Source organism: Vigna unguiculata, chromosome 5, assembly GCF_004118075.2.
Source record: "Vigna unguiculata cultivar IT97K-499-35 chromosome 5, ASM411807v1, whole genome shotgun sequence".
Classification (NCBI taxonomy): Eukaryota; Viridiplantae; Streptophyta; class Magnoliopsida; order Fabales; family Fabaceae; genus Vigna; species Vigna unguiculata.
The window spans coordinates 47,923,286-47,943,144 of record NC_040283.1 but is presented as its reverse complement, the minus strand read 5'-3'; the positions used below and the strand labels follow the sequence as shown (position 1 = coordinate 47,943,144).

Below are 19,859 nucleotides of genomic sequence, written 5' to 3'. Positions count from 1 at the left end.
TGGTTTATCATAATGAAAACTAATCATAATATGGAGAGAATGAGAGCCATAATAATAACTATATTGTTGTTCTTAAGTGTAGTTGTTGCAAAAGATGTTGGTGCTGGTAAGGTCATTAATCCTGTGCACGGTCCTGTGCATGATCCTGCGAACGGTCCTGTGCACGATCCTGCGCAATACGCTGAAATTGATGAAACCGCTAATTTTGCCGAAAACGCCGGTATCAGTTTATCCATTAATCAAATACTTAATGGACAATCTAAAGCTTATGAGTCTCCAAGGTTCAAGAGGTTTGTGACACATTGCAGTTCTCATGTTGCTGAAACATGCAATGGAAATAATCCAATGCATCATGGGGGTGGAATCAATGGCCCATTAGGGTTGTCTCTTTGCCTTTTCGATTCCATGGAAGCATGCTTGGTAGATCATAAGGCCTCACTTCTTCAAACAAGTTCTTCCTATAAATCTCAAAACTCAATTCAATATTTGCCAGTCCTCATTCAGATCGTAAAATTTCAAACAGTCTTGAGAACATGCTCTCATGTCACTGCACAAACTTGTTTGACTACTTCTAATGTTGATACATCAGCTTTATCAGCTTGTCTTAAGCCATCTTTGATTCAATGTGTGTATATTGATCAAACTCCACCACCACCAGGTATGACTTATATTTTGTCATTTACTTCTTTAGTAAATCATAGGTCATATTTTGATCAACCACCATTGTTGGTAATACTTCCTTACTGACGGATTTATGTATTTATCGACGAATTACGGTTGTTGGTAATTTCAATTTTTCTTTTGTAGTAAGGTATTACTTCTTTTGTTGCTTACTTTTTTATTCTCTAAAAATCTGCTTATTTTTCAAGAAAATCAAACATGATTAAGGAATATAATTAATATTTGTGCAAATAATGCAGATGTTAGGAGATATCCTAATCAAATTACACCTGATCAAATTACGTCTGGTCAAATTACACCTGATCAAATTACGCCTGATCAAATTACACCTGATCAAATTATGTCTGATCAAATTACACCTGATCAAATTACACCTGATCAAATTACACTTGATCAAATTACGCATGATCAAATTACGCCTGATCAAATTACACCTGGTATGACTTCTGCCTTCACTTTCTATATATTTTCTTAGAATCTGTTTTTCAAAAAAATTGTATATTATTTAAGAAATATAATTAATAATTGTGCATTTGGTAGCAAACTTATTTTATATTAGAAACTTAATTAACAACATATGGTTGGTGCAGATAAGCCAGGTGTTGGAAGATAAACATACAATAGTGAGAAAGTACTTGCGTTGCATATTATACTAATACAACAGTAATTGCAATGCGTTCTAGATTATCCCATATGTAATGAATAATATCTTCATCTCTCTACAAACATTGTTCCTACTTGATGTTTTATGGCGAAGAATATGTTGTAACTTTAATACTCTAGTTAGTTATATCACTACATGCCATGTGTAAGAAAATTATTGAAATGTTATGATACATCACAATAACATTTATACTATTTCGTATGAAGTGTTGAATAAACTTGTACGTGGATATTACTAAAAAATTTAACTATTCTTTATATCTAATGATTCAAAATGTATTATAAAAAAGGTATTAATTTCACTTATAAATACTCAGGACAACTTAACACTTAAGACGATGGTTGTAAGACAAGTTCAATGAATTTTTTAATAGTCACTATTGAACTATAAAAACAAGTAAAGAAACCCAATTAAATTTTCTTATAAACTATAAAAGACCAGAAAATTAAGGTTTTTTACAAACAATATGGAATTCGAGATTAAATTTGCTAAACATCACTCGCGCGTATGAAAATATTTTCCAATTTAAGTTTAAAATTGGATTTTTTAATTGCTGTTTAAAATTAAAAATTTTATGAATAGAAAAAAGAAAACTTAACCTATGGTAACGTAAAAAGAATGGTGGTCCAAAATGATTTGGTATAAACTTAAATAATAAAAAACGGTTTAACTATGTTGATACGTAGACTATTATAGAAAGAAAATGGTTTAAATATGTAATTCTTCACTTTTTTGTTTTCAAATAACGGGAATAATTTTGTTCTAATTAATTAATTAATTATTTTTTTGTCGATCAAGAAAATTAATAAACGACTAATAGGAAGTAGCCTTGCATCCACGAATATGCCTTTGACAAACATACTTTATTTCTGTAATTATGAATGCATTTAATATAATAATTAAAAATTAAAAAATATAAAACAATGACATTTTTTAATCACGTCTCACAAAATTATTTTTGCTTATGACAAATATTTTACGGATAAATATCATATTTCTTTAATTAAACAATTTCATATTTTACAATATTAAATCATTAAATTATTCAATGGGGGTGAGTAATTAAAATTTTTAAGCCAACCTTTACTTTAACCAATCAAACAATACTCCGAGCAAAAAACCCCTCGTAATAAACAAACAAATGTTAAAATATAACTCGTAAAATCATTATATAAAATGTTCACAAATATATTCATACATTAACTATATTTCTAGAAGAAAAAAAATTCGATGTCTTTATCATTTTCTTCTCTAACCTTTAGAACATTATCATTTACACAGACCCTTTTCATAATTTTTCTTTTCAGTTTCCACGGAAATATATTTTAGAAGCGTATTTTATCAATTTAATACAACGTATCATTTTAAATAAAATTCTATTATAAGTTTTTTTTAAAAATCATAAAGAGGAGTAAATCTACAATATGATAATAACATAACACCTGAATGAACAAATAGCTATATGTAGAATAATAATAAGTAACCGATAAAACTCAAAAACGGAAAAAGGAGAGAGGTTTCTATACCCATTCGTAGGGCTGAAAGTCACGATAATTGTATATTTTTAGTATATATATAGTGAAATACCATACAAAACATTATTACAATATTACCTAATGCAATGATTGAATACATTCTACTGTTTTATCTAATTAAGTTTTATTTCATATACTTTAAACTCTTGTAAAGCAAATGGGTCAGATCGTTGTGTAATAAAGATGAAAGGTCATTATAATTTCTTTTATAATAAACATGAATATAGTTTCTATATTCTTTTATATATATATATATATATATATATATATATATATATATATATATATATATATATATATTGCAAAGTTCATGCACCCAAACACCAACCAAATTTGTAAATTGGTTTATCATAACAAAAACCAAATGATGGAGAGAATGAGAGTCATACTAATTGTTGTATTATTGTTCATAAGTGTGGTGATTGCAGAAGATATTGTTGGTAAAGCCGATAATCCTACACAAGATGCTACAACAAGTGGAACCCGTGGAACTGATGAAACCGCTAATTTTGCTAAACATGTCGGTATCAGCTTAGCCATTGATCAAATACTTAATGGACAATCTCAAGCATACGAGTCCCCAAGACTTAGGAGGTTTGTGACACATTGTAACTCACATGTTGCCGAAACATGCAGTGGAAATGATCCAATGCATCTTGGTGGTGAAATCAATGGCCACCTAGAGTTGTCTCTTTGTCTTTTCGATTCCATGGAAGCATGCTTGGTAGACCACAAGGTCTCACTTTATCAAACAACTTCTTCCTATAAACCTAAAGAGTCAATTCAATATTTGTCAATGCTCATTAAGACAGTAAAATTTCAAACCGTATTGAGAACCTGCTCCCATGTCTCTGCACAAAGTTGTTTGACTGGTTCTAATGTTGACGCATCAGTTTTATCAAATTGTCTTCTACCATCTTTGAATTGGTGTGTGTATCCTACTCTAATGCCATTTCCAATTCCAGAACCTCCACCACCTCCACCACCGCCGCCACCACCACCACCATCGCCATGTATGACTTCTTTTGTCACTTACTCATTTATTCTCTTAAAGTCTATTTTTAAGAAAAGTATATATGATTTAAGGAATATAACTAATATTTGTACATTCTACAAACTCATTTTATATTAGAAGTTTAATTAACAACATGTGGTTGGTGCAATTTCTATACAAATTACACCTGATCAAATTACATCATGTATAACTTCTTCTCGCTTACTTTTTTATTATCTTAAATTCTATATATTTTTCAAAAAAATCATATATGATTTGAGGATTACAATTATTGTCCATTTTGATAACAAATTTATTTTATATTAGAAACCTAATTAACAGTATGTGGTTGGTGCAGATGAGACAGGTGTTTCTGCTAAAATTACACATGATCAAATTTCTCCTAATCAAGTTAAACATGGTATGACTTCTTTTGTTACTTACTTCTTTATTCTCTTAAAGTCTATATACTTTTTTGAAGAAAATCATAAATGATTTAAGAAATACAATTAATATTTGTGCATTATGTTAACAAACTTATTTTTATATTATAAACTTAATTAATTAACTGTGTGTGGTTGGTGCAGATGAACCGGGTGTCGGAAGATAAATAATATCGGAGAAGTTCTACGTTGCATTCTATTCTAATATTACAATAGTTGAAATGTGTTCTAGATTATCCTATATTTAACGAATAATTTCTTTATCTCTATGAACATTGTTTCTACTTGTTGCTTTATGATGAAGGATCTATTGTACTTTCAATATTTCAATTAACTATATTGCCACATGTATAAGAAAATCATTGAAATGCTATGATACAATGACGTTCCTACTATTTTGTATCAAATGTTGAATAAACTTGTATGTGAATGTTACTAAAAAAAATTAACTCTATTCTTTCTATCTAATGATTCAAAATGTATTATAAAAAAGATATTACTTTATTTTTAAAAACTCATAACTTAACGAATGATGCTTGTAACGCAAGTTCAATGAATTGTTTAACAGCCACTCTAGGGCTAAAGTGATAAAAACAAGTAAAGAAACTCATTTGAAGTTTTTTGTAAACTATAGAATACAAGAACATTAAGGTTTTTTGTTCATTTTGTTGGTCAACTAGTATATAAATTCTTTTGTTCATTTTGTTGATCAAAAGACTCGTTGTAATATAGGTCGTGCAGAAGAGTGTATCAATATCTAAACGTGTCTAACAAAATAACTTTTCATAGCATGGACAATTTTAATCTTAATATTTATTATTTTAAAAAAATAATAATATTGTTGATTCCATATATTAATATCTTTCCATATATTTGTGTATGATATATCTCCACGTGTTTCTAATTATTATTTCTAACATCAACTTTATGTTATTTCTAATTTATACTATACAAGATAATATTTCACAATATATTTACAATAACAATTATATATCTATTTTAAATATTATATTTATAATTTATATATAATTACAATATTTGAATATTATTATGTAAATAAATATAATAATTATTATATTAACTTTTCTAATAAAAATAAATAAATAAATAAAAAAGAAAACGACGACTCGTGTGTAAATACATGGTCTCCAACTAGTATCTATAACAATATATAAAGATGATTCCCTCTTTTGTGTCCACATTTCATAATACCAATTATACCCTTTACAATATAATTATTTATTACATTTTTTAAAATTAATGGTTATTTTTACCTATTTTCTATAAAACTGTTTATCTTCTTTTTTATTCATCGACAATTAATTTTTCTATTCATTTCACTTTTTTTTAACATTTCACTTCATTTTTAATAAATATAAATTTATTTTATATATTAATTTAATAAAATTACACTACTATCACCTACTAAATTATACTATCATTTATATTTAAAAAATGTATATGCACATGCGCTATGTGTACACTAATATTATAGAAAGAAAATGGTTTAAATATGTAATTCCTCACTTTTTCAAATAACGGGAATAATTTTGTTCTAATTAATTAATTATTTTTTTGTCGATCAAGAAAATGAATAAACGACTAATAGGAAGTAGCCTGCATCCACGAATATGCCTTTGCAAAACATACTTCATTTATGAATGCATTTAATAGAATAAAAAGAATTAAAAAAATATAAAATAATGACATTTTTTAATCACGTTTCACAAAATTATTTTAGCTTATGACAAATGTTTTACGGATAAATATCATATTTCTTTAATTAAACAATTTCATATTTTACAATATTAAATCATTAAATTATTTAATGTGGGTGAGTAATTAAAAATTTTAAGCCAACCTTTACTTTAACCAATCAAACAATCTCCGTGCAAAAAACCCCTCGTAATAAAGAACCGCGACAAACAAATGTTAAAATATAACTCGTAAAAATTATTATATAAAATGTTCACGAATATATTCATACATTAACTATATTTCTAGAAAAATAAAAATTCGATGTCTTTATCATTTTCTTCTCTAACCTTTGGAATATTATCATTTACACGGACCCTTTTCATAATTTTTTTTTTTTCAGTTTCCACGGAAATATATTTTACAATCGTATCTTATCAATTTAATACAACGTATCATTTTAAATAAAATTCTATTATAAGTTCTTAAAAAAATCATAAAGAGGGGTAAATCTACGATATGATAATAACATAACACCTGAATGAACAAAGAGCTATATGTAGAATAATAAGTAACCAATAAAACTCAAAAATGGAAAAAAGGAGAGAGGTTTCTATACCCATTCCTAGGGCTAAAAGTCACGATAATGTATATTTTTAGTATATATATAATGAAATACCATACAAAAAAATTATTACAATATTACCTAATGCAATGATTGAATACCTTCTACTATTTTATGTAATTAAGTTTTATTTCATATACTTTAAACTCTTGTAAAGCAAGTGGGTCAGGTTGTTGTGAAATAAAGATGAAAGGTCTTATAATTTTTTTTTATAATAAACATGAATATAGTTTCTATAGTCATATATATATATATATATATATATATATATATATATATATATATATTTTGGAAAGTTCATGCACCCAAGCAAGAATCAAATTTGTAAATTGGTTTATCATAATGAAAACCAAATGATGGAGAGAATGAGAGTCATACTAATAAGTGTATTATTGTTCATAAGTGTGGTGATTGCAGAAGATGTTGTTGGTAAAGTGGGTGGTCCTTCAGAAGATGTTACAACTAGTGAAACCAGTGATCCGGCAAAATATGCTAAAACTAATGAAATTGCTAACCTTGCTAAACATGTCAGTATCAACTTAGTCATTAATCAAATACTTAATGAACAACCTCAAGAGTACGAAGGTTCAAAAGATTTGTGACACATTGCAGCTCACATGTAGCTGAAACATGCAGTGAAAATGATCCAATGCATCTTGGTGGTGAAACCAATGGCCAATTAGAGTTGTCTCTTTGTCTTTTCAATTCCATGGAAGCGTGTTTGGTAAACCACAAGGTTTCACTTTATCAAACAACTTCTTCCTATAAACCCAATGCTCATTCAAATTGTAAAATTTCAAACCGTATTGAGAACCTGCTCCCATGTCTCTGCACAAAGTTGTTTGACTGGTTCTAATGTTGATGCATCAGTTTTATCAGCTTGTCTTCTACCATCTTTGAATTGGTGTGTGTATCCTACTCTAGTGCCAATTCCTCCACCACCTATACTACCACCACCACCGCCACCGCCATGTATGACTTCTTCTGTCACTTACTCCTTTATTCTCTTAAAATCTATTTTTAAGAAAAGTATCTATGATTTAAGGAATATAACTAATATTTGTACATTTCACAAACTCTTTTTATATTAGAAGTTTAATTATCGTGCTCAAATTACACCATGTATAACTTGTTCTCGCTTACTTTTTTATTATCTTAAATTTTATATATTTTTAAAAAAAATCATATATGATTTAAGAATTATAATTATTGTCCATTCTGATAACAAATTTTATATTAGAAACCTAATTAATTGAATGTGGTTGGTGCAGATGAGGCAGGTGTTTCTGCTAAAATAACACACCAAATTTCTCCTAATCAAGTTAAACATGGTATGACTTATTTTGTTACTTACTTCTTTATTCTCTTAAAGTCTATATATTTTTTTGAAGAAAATCATATATGATATAAGAAATAAAATTAGTATTTGTGCATTATGTTAACAAACTTATTTTTATATTATAAACTTAATTAACAGTATGTGGTTTGTGCAGATGAACCGGGTGTTGGAAGATAAATTATATTGGAAAAATACTATGTTGCATTTTATACTAATATTACAATAGTTAAAATGTGTTCTAGACTATCCTATAATTAATGAATAATCTTTTTATCTCTTTATGAACATTGTTCTTACTTGTTGTTTTACACTGAAGGATCTATTGTACCTTCGTTATTCCAATTAGCTATATCACTATATGTCATATGTAAGAAAATCATTGAAATGCTATAATACAATATTCCTACTATTTTGTATCAAGTGTTCAAAATGATATATAAATTCTACTTTCTTTTAATAATGCCTAAAAATATGTTAATTTGGATTTGCAGAATATCCATAACTATTTTTATAAAAAAAAATTATAAATATTTTTGTTTGAATCTTACACATAATATCTTATGTATTTTAGATTTTATCTTATACATATCTTACTAGAAACACTTATAGGATTATGAATTATAATCCTATGTAATCATTAAAATTCATATCAAGAAGATTCAGAAATGAGCAAAGGTTAAAGTATGTACTTATATGCTATTATGACGACACAATAAATAATGTCATCAGAATTTAACTATAAATCTTATATCTATGAAATTAAAAGGGTTGTTTATTACAAAACCGATAAGATTCAATCTTATTTTTAAAATTATTTAAATTTTTTATTAATTATACTTAAGTTAAACTTCATTTTTTTTATTTCATGTCTCCATATCTTTTCATTTATATATGTTTTTATTTAAAATTTTTAATTTTATTTACTTCAGTACGAGATCATATTTTATAATATATAAATATTTTACCATAAATATTTTTAATATTATTAGTATTATGATCTATTAAATACCCGTAGTTAGTTATTTAATCTTTTCATATTATCAAATTCTTTGTTTAAATAGTATATTTATAACTCTATATATAATTATAACACTTAAATATAATTTTATATATAAATTATTTATTTAAATATAATAATAACTATATTAATTTTTTTAATACAAATAAATAATAATAATTTTTATATTTAATTATTGTATTAATATTGTTAACTATACTATATTTAAGTCACGTATATAATTTTGATTTTTAGATATAATTTTATAAAATTAATAGAAATTAAATAAATACTTTAATAATAATTAAAAAAAATCCTACTGTAAATAAGCACGGGTCTCGAACTAAAAGTTTTGCCAAAGTAACATTTTCAAATTTATAGTTGATTGAGGTTTTAACAAAAGTTTATTCTACAATAAGAAAATAAATTTATTCAAGATTAGGAATCATTTATTTTTATTATTACTCAACAAAATTATACTCTTATCATAAATCTTTTTTATTGTAGCTATATTATTTGGTAACTTTCTTTTATACATATTTTAGAAAGTAGCTTTATAGTTATGATAGAATTTAATATTAGTATTAATATTACTGGTATTGATATTAATATTTGTATTTGAATTTATATTAGTATTAACGTTAGCATTAATAGTATTATTAAACATTAAATTTCAATACCTTATAATTTTAATTCCAACATTTACATGTTTTCTTTTACAATATATACCAACATAATAAAAAATAATTATGCATTTCCATAACTTTTGACCAATTTCATAGTTATAACAATTTTTAATCTACATACTCTTTGGATAAATACAAATTTTATTATTATTATTATTATTGGTAAAATTATTATTAGTATTATTATATCAATTAATATTAACAATAATATTAATAATAATATTATTATTGTTTATTATTATTATTATTAGTAATAGTAAGAAATGATTTTTATACTATGAATTTATGTACAACGTTGACAAAAAAAGAGTTAAAATGTTTAATTTAAAATTTTAATCATACAACTACACATCATTTAATAAATACATATTTAAATATATGTTTTTTTTAATCTTAATATTTATTATTTTACAAAAATAATAATATTGTTGATTCCATATATTTGCACATGACATATCTCTATGTGTTTCTAATTATTATTTTTAACATCAACTTTATGTTATTTCTATTTTATACAAGATAATATTTCAAGTATATCTACGTTAACAATCATCATCGATATAAATGCATCTCATTTTAAATATTATATTTATAATTTATATATAATTAAAATATTTGAATATTATTATGTAAATAAATATAATTATTATTATATTAACTTTTCTAATATAAACAAATAAATAAACAAAAAAGAAAACGACGAAAGTACATCGTCTAAAACTAGAATATTATAGAAAGAAAATGGTTTAAATCTGTAATTCCTCACTTTTTTGTTTTCAAATAACGGGTATAATTTTGTTCTAATTAATTAATTAATTAATTTTTTGTCGGTCAAGAAAATGAATAAACTGACTAATAGGAAGTAAAGTAGCCTTACATCCACGAATATGTCTTTGCAAAACATACTTTATTTCTACACTATGCATTTAATATAATAAAAAGCATTAAAAAATATAAAACAATAAAATACGTTTAAAATTTTGAATAAACATAATAATGGTTAAAAAGAATAAACTCATATAATATATATATAAATAAAAGTTGAGAGATTAAATTGAATTAAAATTTAAAAAACAAATTAATTTTTACTAAAAATTAAAAAATCAGAAACATACTTAATTCTTAATATAATAATAAAAATTAAATAATATAAAAAAATTACATTTTTTAATCACGTTTCACAAAATTATTTTAGCTTATGAAAAATGTTTTACGGATAAATATGATATTTCTGTTAATTAAACAGTTTCATATTTTACAATATTAAATCAATAAATTATTCAATGGGTGAGTAATTAAAATTTTTAAGCCAACCTTTACTCTAACCAATCAAAAAATCTCCGTGCAAAAAAACCCTCGTAATAAAGAACCGTGACAAAGAAATGTTAAAATATAACTCGTAAAAATTATTATATAGAATGTCCACGAATATATTCATACATTAACTATATTTCTAGAAGAAAAAAAAGTCGATGTCTTTATCATTTTCTTCTCTAACCTTTGGAACATTATCATTTACACAGACCCTTTTCAGAATTTTATTTTTTTCAGTTTCCACGGAAATATATTTTAGACGCGTATTTTATCAATTTAATACAGCGTATCATTTTAAATAAAATTCTATTATAAGTTTTTAAAAAAATCATAAAGAGGAGTAAATCTACGATATGATAATAACATAACACCTGAATGAACAAAGAGCTATATGTAGAATAATAAGTAACCAATAAAACTCAAAAATGGAAAAAAGGAGAGAGGTTTCTATACCCATTCCTAGGGCTAAAAGTCACGATAATGTATATTTTTAGTATATATATAATGAAATACCATACAAAAAAATTATTACAATATTACCTAATGCAATGATTGAATACATTCTACTGTTTTATCTAATTAAGTTTTATTTCATATACTTTAAACTCTTGTAAAGCAAATGGGTCAGGTTGTTGTGTAATAAAGATGAAAGGTCATTATAATTTTTTTTAATAATAAAGATGAATATAGTTTCTATAGTCTTATATATATATATATATATATATATATTGGAAAGTTCATGCACCAAAGCAACAACCAGATTTGTAAATTGGTTTATCATAACGAAAACCAAATAATGGAGAGAATGAAAGTCATACTAATCACTGTATTATTGTTGATAAGTGCGGTAATTGCAGAAGATGTTGTTGATAAAGCTGATAATCCTATAGACGATGCTGCAACGAGTGAAACCCATGATCCTGTAGAATATGTTGGAACTAATGAAATCGCTAATCTTGCTAAACATGTCAGCATCAGCTTAGCCATTAATCAAATATTTAATGGACAATCTCAAGCATACGAGTCCCCAAGACTTAGGAGGTTTGTGACACATTGTAGCTCACATGTTGTTGAAACATGCAGTGGAAATTATCCAATGCATCTTGGTGGTGAAATCAATGGCCAATTAAAGTTGTCTCTTTGTCTTTTCGATTCCATGGAAGCGTGTTTGGTAGACCACAAGGTCTCACTTTATCAAGCAACTTCTTCCTATAAACCTAAAGAGTCAATTCAATATTTGCCAGTGTTCATTCAAACTATAAAATTTCAAACCGTATTGAGAACCTGCTCCCATGTCTCTGCACAAAGTTGTTTGACTGGTTCTAATGTTGATGCATCAGTTTTATCAAATTGTCTTCTACCATCTTTGAATTGGTGTGTGTATCCTACTGTAATACGAAATCCGTTTCTGTATCAATCTCTACCTCTACCACCTCCATCGCCACCACGACCACCGTCGGGACCACGACCTCCATCGTCACCACGACCATGTATGACTTCTTTTTTCACTTAATCCTTTATTCTCTTAAAGTCTATTTTTAAGAAAATTATATATGATTTAAGGAATATAACTAATATTTGTACATTCCACAAACTCATTTTATATTAGAAGTTTAATTAACAACATGTGGTTCGTGCAGTTCCTACTCAAATTGCACCTGATCAAATTACACCATGTATAACTTCTTTTCGCTTATTTGTTATCTTAAATACTATATATTTTTCAAAAAAAATCATATATGATTTAAGGATTATAATTATTGTCCATTATGATAACAAATTTATTTAATATTAGAAACAACGGCGGAACTATGCATGGACAGAGGAGAGACTCCCCCAATTTATTTTTTTTTGGAATTTATTATATATATATATATATATATATATATATATATATTTAAATTATATTTATATATTATTTATATTAAATTTATATTATGGAAATTATAATAAAAGATAAAATAAAAAATTTAATGGAGACATTGATCTATAAAAGGGATTAGGATTTTTTTTGGTTATAGGATTTTTTCACCGTGTAAATTATCATGAAAGCGTGTGAGGAAAAATAAATATAAAGAGATAGATGAGAAAACAGAGGTTGGGAAATTGGGGAACACATAGATTGAGATTGAAGTAATTCTCACATGATCTCTCACAGATAAAGTTTAGTATCTTATTATGATTTATGTATGATGAATTTATTAATCTTTTTAGGATGTTTCTCCAAATTAAGTTTATATAGTATAAACTTAATTATGATTTTAGGAATTCTTTTATGAAAATTGTATAAATCCTAATTATACTTTTTCCTAAATTATTATAACCCTTAATTATGAAAGTTAGGAATTTTGTGTTTTCTACTGCCTATGGTAAATTTTATTTTTAAGTTTTGAATTTATACTGTGCTGCTTATTTAATTAAAGTGGTATAAGTTTTGTTATGTCTTGCATTGTGATAATTGTGATTTCTAAATATAAATTTTATTTTTTTTCTAAATAGGTAAGATGTGATAAATTTATATTAGAAACATTATGATAAAGAGTAAACAAATTAATTCTTTTTTTAAAGAAGGAGGTTTGTGATAAAGATGAAAAAAATCCATATATGTTAACTAAACTTTTCATGAGAACCAAGAATTCAAGACAATGAAAATCAAATCTCTAAAGTTCCTAGAATTATATATAATGAATTTAAAAATTCATTAAAACGCGATCCGGGAGAAGCGTCTTCAAATTTGACAATACCCACCAAATCAAATTAATGAGGTACAAAGGGCTAATATAAAATGATATCATGGTTTGGTATCATGATATAATAACAAATAATAGTCATATTTTTTTTAAATTCTACTATTATGTGTTTGTTTTAAGCAGATAAAATGAGGAGAAAAAATGAAAAACTTTTTTTCTAACTAAAAAAATTTATATATAACAAATTTAATTTGGCACCCCTAAATTTTTTCTCCAAGTTTCGCCACTGATTAGAAACCTAATTAACAGTATATGGTGGTGTAGATGAGGCAGGTGTTTATGCTAAAATTACACATGATCAAATCTTTCCTAATCAAGTTAAACATGGTATGACTTTTTTTACTTACTTCTTTATTCTCTTAAAGTCTTTATATTTTTTTGAAGAAAATGATAAATGATTTAAGAAATACAATTAATATTTGTGCATTATGTTAACAAACTTATTTTTATATTATAAACTCAATTAATTAAGAGTATGTGGTTGGTGCAGATGAACCGGGTCTTGGAAGATAAATAATATTGGAGAAGTACTACGTTGCATATTATACTAATATTATCCTATCATTAATGAATAATCTCTTTATCTCTCTACGAACATCGTTCCTACTTGTTGTTTTATGGTGAAGGATCTACTCTACCTTCACTATTCCGATTAGCTATATCACTACATGTCATACGTAAGAAAATCATTGAAATGCTATAATACAAGGACGTTCCTACTATTTTGTATCAAGTTTTGAATAAACTTGTACGTGAATGTTACTAAAAAAAAGTATCTCTATTTTCTATAATGATTCAAAATGTATTATGAAAAAGGTATTACTTTCCTTTTTAAAAACTCACAACTTAACAAATGATGGTTGTAATACAAGTGCAATGAATTTTTTAATAGTCGCTATAGGGCTACTACTGTCATAAAAACAAGTAAAGAAACTCATTTAAAGTTTTTTTATAAAGTATAAAATACAAAAACATTAAGGTTTTTTAAAAACAATATGGAACTCGCGATTAAATTTGGCATCACTCGTGCGTGTGAAAATATTAGTTTTTCTTAATTGGCGTTTAAAATAATTTTTTTGTGAATAGAAAAAAGAAAACTTAACCTCTGGTAACGTTCAAAAAATGGTGGTTCAAAATGACTTGGTATAAACATAAGTAATAATAAGCCATTGCAAAACATTTTACTTCGACTTGAGCAAACAAAATTAAATAACTTTTGTGTTTTTTAATATGAATGATATATGAATGCATTCAATAGAATAAGATAAAAAAAACATTAAACAATGATAGATTTTTTAATTACGTTTTAAAAAAAATATTTTCGCTTTATGACAAATATTTTACAGATAATATCATATTTCTTTTATTAAACAATTTAATGATCTTTAAATTATTCATTATGGTAAGTAACTAATTTTTTTTATTTGATACATTTAATTTGACCAATCAAACGATCTTTGAACAAAAAAACCCTCATTATAAACAACCGTGACAAACAAATGTTAAAATATAACTTCTAAAAATTATATAAAATGTCCATGAATATATTCATACATTAACTCCTAGTCCAGAAAAAAAAAACGATTTCTTTGTTTACTTCTCTATCCTTTAGAACATTATCATTTACAGAGACCCTTTTCATCATATTTTTTTCAGTTTGCACGGAAATATATTTTAGAAACATTTATCATTTTAACACAAATTATCTTTTCAATTAAAATAATATTCTAAGTTTTAAAAAATTCATAAAGGGGTGGAAATAGAAGCAGTTCTCACCATGAAAAGGGTCATTGTTCAACTGTCTCGCTGAAAAGAGAGAAAATGTAAGGTTGACCTTCATAGTTTCGGATGCTTCAGTAAGGCAATTGACAGATTGTTAAATTCATAGAAATTAGACCACTAGATGAACCCCTTCATCTCAACGAAGAATTGATACATAAAACCCAGCAAAAATGAAATTAAGAAATGCCTATTTATAGAGAAAAGAAACAAGAAATTGTGTTCAATTTTGCAGGTCAGTCGAAAAGGACGTGTCCTCTACCTCGCGACATAAAATTGCAAATCACTAAACAGTACATTTTTCTTCAACAGATTCAAGCGTACTTTTTAGGAAATTTATGCGTTTTGCTCTTCAGCTTCTCCGTTTTCACCGTCTTCAGCAGCAGCAGCAGCCATCAATTCATCGAAGTTTGCTGTTTTCCCAAGTACTATTTCAATCTAAAACACGAGTCATCAAACCCAAAAACTTAGGCTAGTTGTAAAGCAGATTCCAAAGCTATGGGTAGGAAGTAAATTGTTAGAGCATGATATGAAATCACACGCATATGCTCACAAACATCAAGATAACATTCTGGAGTAAACACAAATTTGTTCCAGACTTACCTTGGCCTTTTGAACGGGTCTGCCTCTAGAATCGTCCTTTATGTCAACAGTTGATGTCGTGATTTCTGCATGAAGATTGTGTCATTAACAAATTAGATTACATTATTTATCTACTGAAGAATAGGATAGATGTACAACAGGGGAAAGGGATTTCACAGAAAAGAAATGGGAAAAAATTGAATCTCACTCTTCTCCACAGCAAGTCCGTTGTTTTTCAAAATTTCAGCAACAGTTACCACTGTGGCAATAGCTGCAATAACCAAAAAAGGGGTTGAAAATTCGGAAATCATACCAAGATTGGAATCAAGGAAAGAGAATAGGAAAAAGAGAGGTACAAAAGATTGGTTAAAAAGCAGTGCATTGTAATAAAGTTCTACTAATTAAGAAAACAACATGACAGACACATAAAAATATTGCTGTCTCAATTATAAAATTTTAAAAGTTACTCTATTTAACACTTCATTATTGCAACTATACTTATCAGACTGTTGCAACAGTTTTCTCCCAGTATTTTTATCTTCTACCAAATGAAATACCAGATGATGAAAGATGGCACATTATAGGGGAGTAAAGCAGCTATTTGTGTGCTATATCAATGTTACTAAGATATCTGCTTCAAAATCGTTTAGGTGTATTATTTGGGGAAATTTGTGATTTCCTTCTAGTTTTCTATGAATCTTTTACTATGAGAATATAATAGCTTAGGAAACCCTGCTGCCTTGAAGATTACACATGTTACAAGACTATGATTTGTTCTGTTCCTTCACACTTTACCAGTCTATTGTTTTATCTAATTCGTTATGCTTTTCCTGATAATGTCATCACCAACTTTCATTTTTTCGACTTCATTACTACGCTCTTGTTGCTCCTAGATTGACATTGATTGCATGTGTAAACTCTAAATTATTATATATCATTAACTTCTCAGATTTTTTAGTAATTATAGTTCTAATTTCAACTTTTGATTTATAATAGTAATATCTGCGATAGAATTTTCAACTTACACGTCACGCAATTTTCTTATATCTATATAACCTATTATAATTCAAACCCACACTAGACAAAATGACCCTGTGTGTAGATCTTCATTAGGGTAATCATCAGTCAAGGACAAAAATCTAAATACAAGACCTCCAAAATACATCTACCTCAAAAATTAGTTTATCAGATTTGACAAAGACAGATTATAGACACTTCAGTTCTTACTCCTAGCCCAGCTCAAGGATACAGTGAGGTCAGCAAAGTAAACAAATGTGGACTACCAACCTACATGCGGTTTATTATTCGGAATTTAATGAGGAATCAGAGCATAGGAGACCAGTGATGTGATGCTTTAAACTGAGCATAAGTACATATATAGTAAGTTTAACACCAATATCACAGTAGAGAAAGTTTAATTCAAAGGCCTGAATCAGAATCAAAGTCCAAGACTCAAGGCATTCAAAAGTTAAGGGCATGCAGCGGTAGCCAATGAAAACTAATCAAATTATGTATGTTTCCGAGAGTAATTGTCTGTTCAATAAAATTTGAAGTGTAATCATTTCTTTATTTTATCAAATTTTCCAACAGAACAGAGCTAGACTTATATTTAACAAGGCTACTATACAGCCAACCCTAGCGAAATTCAAGGAATAAAACTCTAAAGGCAGAGAAAAAGAAAGGAGTTTCAATACCCATTCCCAGTGCTGAAAGTTCCACCTCGTTATGCTGTTGCATGTATCTCTGCAGAATCGGTAAAACTAAACATGAGAAAATAAAGAAAAACAAAAACAAAAAAACAAAAAACAATGACGAGTTTCCAAATCGGATATACAGAGACATGGCGCTATACTACCTTGGCGAGATTAACGTAGAAGAAGAGGGGCTTCTTGGTGTTAGAGACCTGAATCCGATTCTTCTTGTAGGAATCGGTGATGTTGATGTTGTTCACTCCCTCTGTTATGCCTTCCATTGCTATCTCTCACTCACTCTCTCGCGATGATGTTAACAACCAAAAACCCTAACGATTTGTTTATGAAATGTGATTGAGAAATGAAAAATCCGAACCCCCTAGCAGAGGATGTACTCCTTTCGCACTCTCAAGGGCCTGGGCCCAACGCAGTTCCAACTAAGTCATACTGGGCTAAGCCCGTGAACACGAATGCAACATCGAGCATTCCATATCTTCGATGAATTATTATTTGATATAAAAAAAAATAAAAAAAAAATTGATGGAAAACTGTGAACTAGGAGTGTTCACTAGGGGACTTGCATATCTGTGCAGATCAATTGTCTTAAATTTTCTTTCCTTTATTAATTTAAATAAATTTGTTATCAATTAATTTATTAGTTTATTTAAAATCTTTAATTAATATTTATAAAGATTTGTATTATCTTTTAATTAGATTGATAGTTAAAAATTACTTTTTTTTAATTTTTTTAAATTTTTGATTTAATTGATCTAGTTCAATTTAATATGTTAGGAATGAGTTGGATTAAACTTAGCATAAAATATGCATATATTAAACCGGATTCTATCTCTTTTACTGGGTCAAATAATTAATTTGTCCAAATCCTATATAACTTAACCCGCAAACATTTATACTTTAAATTTATTTATATAAATTAAAATTGAATGATAAAATCATTTGTTATAATTATTATCACTTAATTAAAAATAAATATTTTTTTTATAATTAAGTAAATTAATAGATATGAGTATTATTTTAAAAAATATAAAATAATATAGAATTAAATTTTAAAAAAATACCAAACCTGAGTTTCACATCTAAAAGTGAGTTTGACTATTCCTTCTTTATTTAAAAAATATTTTTCTGCCGAATGATTTCTTACAAAACTAAGGACACTTATAAATAGGGAATCATATATACTTATTTTATAATACTCATATCCAACCCAAGATAGAACAAAATTTTTAAACAGATGCAAATCATAAATATGTTTAAACATATTATAATATTTAATTAAATATAACTTTTAAACAAGTAAATGAAACTCTTCGAGATCATGTGTACTCATAATTCAACTTTCATTAAAAAATAAAAAAATCACTGTAATCACCTTCCTTATTGCTTAAACCATATAAGAGGTATTAGAGATATTAAAGTATACCACAAAAGGACACATATTGTATTAATAATGTTGAGCAAGTGTTAATTTATTATTATCATCGCCCACAGAATCCATTTTTCATATTTTCATCCTTATGCAATTCTCTTACACTGGTTTTGATTTTTTTTTTTTATATTTCAAATTAACTCAGTTTTAACAAAATCAAATTAATTTAAGTGATTTTTCCTTAGAGATAGAGAAAAAATTTGTAATATTTTTTCTAATAAAATACATCATTATCCAATATATATATTTTCTATTTTTTTTTTCTTTGAGAATACCTGTATACTGTTATTCTGATATCTGACAAGAACATCAACTTGTATGAAATTGAAAATCACAAGCAACAGATAAAAAAAAATACGATGATTGCGTGAATGAACAACAAAATTAAAATTTAAAAATGAAAAATCAGTCATCGATTTTTGTCTTCATTATATTTATAAAGTAACTAAAGTGATTATGTTATTTGTCCAAAAAATAGTTTAACATATGTTTTCATATCACGATTTCAATCTGGCTGAATTTTTTTGTTTTTTTTTTTCTGCCACACATGGACTCAAGTGAGGAAAATATGCAATAAATAATGGAGACATATAATTGTAAAACGCATGTATACTAACCCATGAAAGCAATAGCTTCA

The 19,859-nt window shown here is 26.6% G+C and overlaps 1 protein-coding gene and 1 pseudogene across 1 annotated transcript; one reads left to right on the top strand and one right to left on the bottom strand.

Moving 5' to 3' along the window:
- The first annotated feature begins 30 nt into the window (after window positions 1-30).
- LOC114184798 lies at window positions 31-12,343 on the top strand (annotated as a pseudogene).
- Window positions 12,344-15,580: 3,237 nt separating this feature from the next.
- LOC114182934 (uncharacterized protein At2g34160-like) lies at window positions 15,581-18,166 on the bottom strand. Its single transcript, XM_028069745.1, has 5 exons — window positions 17,940-18,166; window positions 17,779-17,827; window positions 16,293-16,355; window positions 16,106-16,170; window positions 15,581-15,940 (listed from the first exon to the last, which is right to left on the bottom strand). The coding sequence occupies exons 1-5, from the start codon at window positions 18,054-18,056 to the stop codon at window positions 15,839-15,841; spliced, it is 396 nt and encodes a 131-aa protein (XP_027925546.1). The 5' UTR covers window positions 18,057-18,166; the 3' UTR covers window positions 15,581-15,838.
- Between the last annotated feature and the right edge of the window lie 1,693 nt (window positions 18,167-19,859).

Excerpts from the sequence above, each read along its gene's own strand:
- LOC114182934 (XM_028069745.1), bottom strand. The coding sequence starts at position 18,056 with ATGGAAGGCATAACAGAGGGAGTGAACAACATCAACATCACCGATTCC. Across the intron at positions 17,828-17,939 it reads TCTACGTTAATCTCGCCAAG|AGATACATGCAACAGCATAA; the intron begins GTAGTATAGCGC and ends CCGATTCTGCAG. Across the intron at positions 16,356-17,778 it reads ACTTTCAGCACTGGGAATGG|CTATTGCCACAGTGGTAACT; the intron begins GTATTGAAACTC and ends TGGTTATTGCAG.